Source organism: Aedes albopictus, chromosome 3 (genome assembly GCF_035046485.1).
Source record: "Aedes albopictus strain Foshan chromosome 3, AalbF5, whole genome shotgun sequence".
Lineage (NCBI taxonomy): Eukaryota > Metazoa > Arthropoda > Insecta > Diptera > Culicidae > Aedes > Aedes albopictus.
Genome location: NC_085138.1, coordinates 317,985,936 through 317,991,935, shown reverse-complemented (window position 1 = coordinate 317,991,935; position 6,000 = coordinate 317,985,936). Strand labels below are relative to the sequence as shown.

The window sequence follows — 6,000 nt, the reverse complement described above, 5'->3', positions numbered from 1 at the left end:
GAGGTTAGACAGAACGACTGTTATCTTCTCGGCTGCTCAACGTGAACTGTGCCTACTACATATTAGATTTAGATTCTTTGGAGCGTAGGAGGACGACATTTACAACAGGCAACATTTGTAGCACAGTTTCTGAATGGCGAAGTGGATTGCCCGGAAATACTTGCGCAATTGGACTTCCGAGTTCCTCAAAGGTGGTTACGGAATTCTACGTTGCTGCAAATCAGGTACCATCGCACTGCCTATGGTTACCATGCGCCACTGACAGCGATGATTAGGGCGTTTTTAGAGGTAGAATCCGTGTTTGAGTTTGGCAGAACTTCAAGCCAGCTACACAATGCTCTCCGAAGAAGAAGATGAAGGTGTATTTTTTAATTTGTTAAGTTTTATTGTATTGTTTCTTTTTTTTTATTAACTAACTTATTCGAGTAGACTTTTTGTCGGATGGATTATTAACATAAATACAAATACAATACAACGCACGCACCCTTTCTGGGTAAAACTGAGTTATTTCACGCCATGAAAATACCCAAAAGAAAACTACAAGAGTTCAAAACATTGATTGATTGATTTGTCTTTATTAAAGAGACTTTCAGCCCTTGGCTGGTTCGTCTCTTTCCAAACATGTTTGAAATACTCAAATCCCTATGGAAGAATAGGGCAAACCCCCATTTGTTCCTGAAGATTTGTGGTAAGCAGAGTTTTTTTTTTAGTTGGTTTTTAGTGTTTTTTTCGGGGCGGAAGCTAGAGATTCGTAACTACAGTCGAACCTCCATGAGTCGATGTTCCTTGACTCGATATCGACTCATGGAGGTAATTTTTTCCATACTGAAAAAAAATTTCTGGGTTACTATGATGGTCCCCCAAAAAGCTTCCCAAAGGATTTTTGTTCCACTACTCGATATTTCCTTGAGTCGATGGTCCCTTCAATATCGACTCATGGAGGTTTTACTGTATACAAAAGAATGGTTTATCCGAAAATATTTTGAACTTAAACAGATCAGAGTTCAATTCAGAAATACCGCTTGCTGCGGTCCGCACACACCACAGAGGACATGCTTCTTCCAAAGCAATAGTTATGGTGTACCACAATGGAGGGCGTTGTTGTAGTAATAAAACCACAATGAAACTCTCTTGGAGTACCAATGCAATGGAAGCGAGTTATCCATAAAATGTGGTCGCAACAAATTAGTACAGGTTCCCCAGTTTGTTGAACACCGGTGCCTGAATACGCAAGTATGCGAAGGAACACTAAAATGTGCAAAGAATGTTAAATGGAGACTCCTCATCTGCCAAATGCCAATCAGTCAACTCAGGTCAAATTCTGCACAAGCAGAGTTGAGCTAGGTACAATTCTATGTTAAGTTATCCATGAACTGTACTACCTAAGTATTCCATCAAACTGAAGCCTCTCAAATTAATATTTGAGCTAATTAAGATGATGCAATTATCATAGCAACTCTGCCAAATTACAGCGAAAAGATGCTGAAAACAATAGTTTGCTTGAAGACATCCATAAGGAAAGGTTGAACATACTGTTCATGTTATTCTAAGATATAGCATGCTCGAGGCACGATACTTCATTTATAATAGGGGTATTCACTAAACAGATTAAATCACTGAGTAAGCCATGATTGATTATCTGTTTATTGAAATGTTTCATGAAATGAAATAATCAAAGATTGCCTTGGTGATAGCGACGTTTAATCAGTTTACGCTGTTAAGTGAATCCACCTACTGTTCAGTGAATCCCCTACATGAAAGAAGCAAAACTGGGTTCACGGGTTTGCTGCTGATCGAAACTAACTACAAATGCAGAAAAGTAAATACAACATTTCACATTTTTCGGGATTTCGGATACCTTCAATGACAACAACAACCGATAACTGTACATCATATCATCCGTTTATGTATTGGCTTTTGTTATGTTTGTTAAAATGCATTGTTAAACACTGGACTTCCATAACTAACGTTACTGCACAAGTGTGTATCCTACTACAATTTTCGGGGGTCCCAATTACGGTATTCTTTCGATAGTAATCGTTATAAATCCAAACAAAAAAAAAATAAACAAGCGTAAACTTCCTCCGACTTTTCGATTCTTTACACAGTGCAACTGTCGTTTTGATCGTTTTTCAACACTTTGTCGTGTGCATAAATATCCTAATTATATAAATAGTTGTTTTTACGTTACTGTAAGGGAAGCAATGCTCATACACTTTGTTCGAACTTTTTATTTATATTTCCTTTTATTTGGGTACGGGAAGTTTTCGCAAACTTTATGAATAATATCTGCAATAAACTGAATTGTGTTTGTAACTCCTATTGAAGTGACTAAAGCAAAGTGTGGTGCTGCGGTGCATTTTCTTGAAAATATGTTTCGATAGGTACATTGAAAGGCATGCTTCAGAATTAGTCATCGGTTTTACTCAATAGTCATTTTTGAGAATTGAAACGCCTACGAACGATTGAGTTCTATCATTTACTGGTTATCAACCGCATTGTTTCCTACTTTAGGTCCATATTGGGCCGTCCATTTCCTAGTTGACCACGCAGCATGAAAAACATGCTTTCCTTGTACATATCTAGTACATACTAATTTGGGATAGAGATAAAAACGTAATCTTACTTGGATCGAGAAAGATGGTGCAATTGGTTCAAGGGTTTTATTTGCTAAACACTTGCAGATTCAGTCTTTGTTAATTAATGTGTGTATCTATTTATTTTGTTCGTTCTAAAGTGGTTGATCATTTGTTAGCTTTACATGATTCGGGCTCATCGAATGGTAACTCAAAAAAGAAACAAACGTAAAAAGTGAGTTTTTTTTAACAATTATGTATTAAAAATACAAAACATAGGATTACGAATGTTAATCAGGGAAAAGTTATGCCACTAGAATTTTCTTCGTTATTTCTCTCACAATCCTAACAATGTCTTCTGCTCAAATCAACGAACTAATATAGAGACGGTGTGCTTTCCTACAAACTTGTCTTAAAGAAAACTGCATATAATAAAACAAAAACTGACATAGTTTAGTCTATCATTATCCTCCGGATGCCACACTCCATGCAGAATTTGGCCGTATCGATCATGAACCGAGAGCCACACTCGTGGCAGAATTTGGACATTTGCTGTTGCTGCTGCTGCAGAGTGGCATTTTTCAGCGGAGCTCCTCCTACCGCCCTGCCACTGGCATGCAGTTCGGCCTTTTGCGTTTTCAACGTGGCCGTTATTGGTGGCAGGGAGGATTCGGAACCGCTCGAGTTGTCGAACGGATCCTGTTGACTAGTGGCGTTGCTGTTGTTGTTGCTGTTGGCGGCGGCTGTGGACTTGCTGCCACCTCGGTGATGGCCGTACGCACGGCGGATCGTGCTGTTGTGATGCTGCTCCGGAGGAGACTGGCGGGACAAGCTGCTGGACGATATAGGTTGTGGACAAGTGTGGGTTTGGGGTTAGTGAAGGGCTATGGTATGGCGCCATCAATTAGAGCATTAGATAATTATTCGGAGCGGAATGCTTTCGGATTACATGAGATCGTGTGTGGATTGATTGATGTACCTTTGGGGCAGATTGATCGGACGATTTTGCTAATGGTTGTTCACGAAGCTAACGTAAAATAATGATGATTGTGGTAGTTTGGTGACAATAATCACAAGCCGTTGGTGAAGATGATTATCATTCGATCTGTCAAGCCAAAGAGTACCACATTGGCTGAACTCAGCAGCGGAACTTTGGAGAATCAACAAGAAAACCATCTTGAAGAAGCGGTTATTCGACTGGAAACGCGGTGATGATCTTTCGGCTATACACCTCGTGAAGATCAACGAAAACAAGGGAGGAAACGGCAAAAGTACAAGAGAGTGTTTTTTCCTGCTGGTAGAAACTGGGTGAGCCAGTTGAAGCTTTAGGTAATTATAAGTAGTCTGTTTTCCGACGGATAGCATCTGTTCCGGATGAAAATCCGGCCGTAGACGGCAATAATGTCTCGCCTCAGAGAAAGGAGGGAGACGCCAAAGCGGCGGTAGCTGGCAATAATATCTTGCCTCCAAGGAGAGAGACGCAAAAGCAAAAGCGTCAGTTGACAATTTAATCGGCTAGGCCGGGAGACAGAAAACAAGGTTAAACTAGATAAGGGGAATTTAATAAACAATGGAAAAGTCTAATAAGAATTATGTTCACTGATGATAAAGCATGATAAAGCAATAGAAATTCTTCATAAATAGTAAAGAGAATTGAGTTATTTATATCTTCCAACACAAATGATCGACAAATGTAGTTTTTTTTTTCAAACAAGTTATGATAAATACCTAGTGCATTTCAGAAAGATTTTGATAAACGAATTGCAAAAAAGTGCAACTAGTTATACTTCAGATAGCATAAAATCCGATTTGACAATTGACTGATGCAGTGCAAAATAGAGGAACATCTGTGAAGTAGGCCAAAATTGCATTATTATTGTGACAAAAGGAGATGTGGTAGTTTGGTGACAATAATAATCATAACTGAGTAGGCCATGCCGTTGGTGAAGATGATTATCATTCCATCTGTCAAGCCAGAGAGTACCATAATGATCAATAAATGTGATCGAATTTTGCCATGGGTAATTCTCGCTGAAACCAGGCCGATAAACAAATAAAGTCTGGGATTTCAATTTTTTCTTGCTTGTTTGCTTGAATACGATAAAAAGGATGAGAACCACTTTGGACGAGTTGAATTTTTGCCAAGGTGACAAGAATGATGATTTTTCATTAAATTGCACCTAATTTATTACGTACAGTCAGGTCTTTTTTTACGCGGTTTTGATTTACGCGGCCGCGTAAATGAAAACTCCATATAAAAAAAATTTTCATCGTCTTATTTTTGCATGACTCGTCGAGAGATGGTGAGACTTTCGCGGTTTTTTGAAATTTGAACTGAGTTTTTTTTACGCGGCACGTATCCCCGCGTAAAAAAAAACCTGACTGTAATATCTCAAAAATCATGTTGTAAAATAAAAAAAAAATCTCATTTCTATGAAGAGAACCTTTCATTTGAAGTTGAAATTTTTTAAATAATCTTCATTTTGTATGTTTAATTAAATTTCCATTTTCGTTGTGTTCATAACAACCGATTTCAAATCTGAACTCGCCATTAGAAACCTGAAAGTCTTAGCTTTTCAGAACATCGAAATATTCAGGTGATCGTTGACCGCAACAATGATACATCGATGAAAACGTAAGATTACCTCCCATTTCCCCATACATTCTCACACTTTTTCTGCGATTCTTGCAGATGTTCCTTTTAGGATCCCAGCAGGAACTCCTTATGAAATCTTGGGAGAAACTTCTAGAGAAAAATCTCAGAAGGTAGGAATCTTGGAAGTAATTCGTGCAGGAACCTCGGGAATAATTCTTGAAGGATTTACGGAATTTCTAGAGGCCTTCCGGAAGGTACTCCTAAAAAAAATCTTAGACAGAATCCCGTTAACATAATCAGAACAATTTTAGATAGAACTCTTGGGACCATCCCAGACGGATCCCTTCAGAAATCTAAAAAGGTTTTCTCTAACTTCACAAAATCAACGCAAGAACTTCTGAAAGAATCCTGAACAAACCCCAGAAAAAATCTTAACCTGAGGAGACCTAGAGGAACTCCTGGAATTAATCTTGGAATGAATTTCTGGAGAAAAAACACGAAATGAATTTCTGGATGTATTTCGAAAAGTATTCCTGGAGGTATCCCAGAAAAAAATCCTTGAGGAATCCACGAAGGAGTTCCTGTTGAAATACCAGATGGGATCTCATTAGGAACCTAAAAAGAAGCTTCTGAAAGAACTCTAGATGGTATCTCTGAAGGAATTCTGAACAAACCCTTGGATGAATCGTAGAAAGAACTTTCTGGGGAATCCCAAGAGGAATCCCTAGGATAATTTCACAAAGAAGTTATGAAGGAATCCCGGAAAGAATTCCTGGTCCGGGGTTCTCGTGTGGTTTGTTCAGTATTCCTCTAGAAGTTCTCTGTAAT

At 38.6% G+C, this 6,000-nt stretch overlaps 1 protein-coding gene across 13 annotated transcripts in view; it reads right to left on the bottom strand.

Annotated features, from left to right (window-relative positions):
- Positions 1-1,880: 1,880 nt before the first annotated feature.
- The window catches only part of LOC109401225 (uncharacterized protein DDB_G0284459), a 337,393-nt gene continuing 333,273 nt past the window's right edge, over positions 1,881-6,000 (bottom strand). For 11 of the 13 annotated variants that reach the window (XM_062842581.1, XM_062842583.1, XM_062842582.1 and 8 more), the window contains one exon: positions 1,881-3,411. In XM_062842581.1, the coding sequence (XP_062698565.1) occupies positions 3,030-3,411 (382 nt within the window). In that variant the 3' untranslated portion in view covers positions 1,881-3,029. The remainder of the gene's footprint in view (positions 3,412-6,000) is intronic. The other 2 variants (XM_062842580.1, XM_062842587.1) reach the window with 1 other exon arrangement.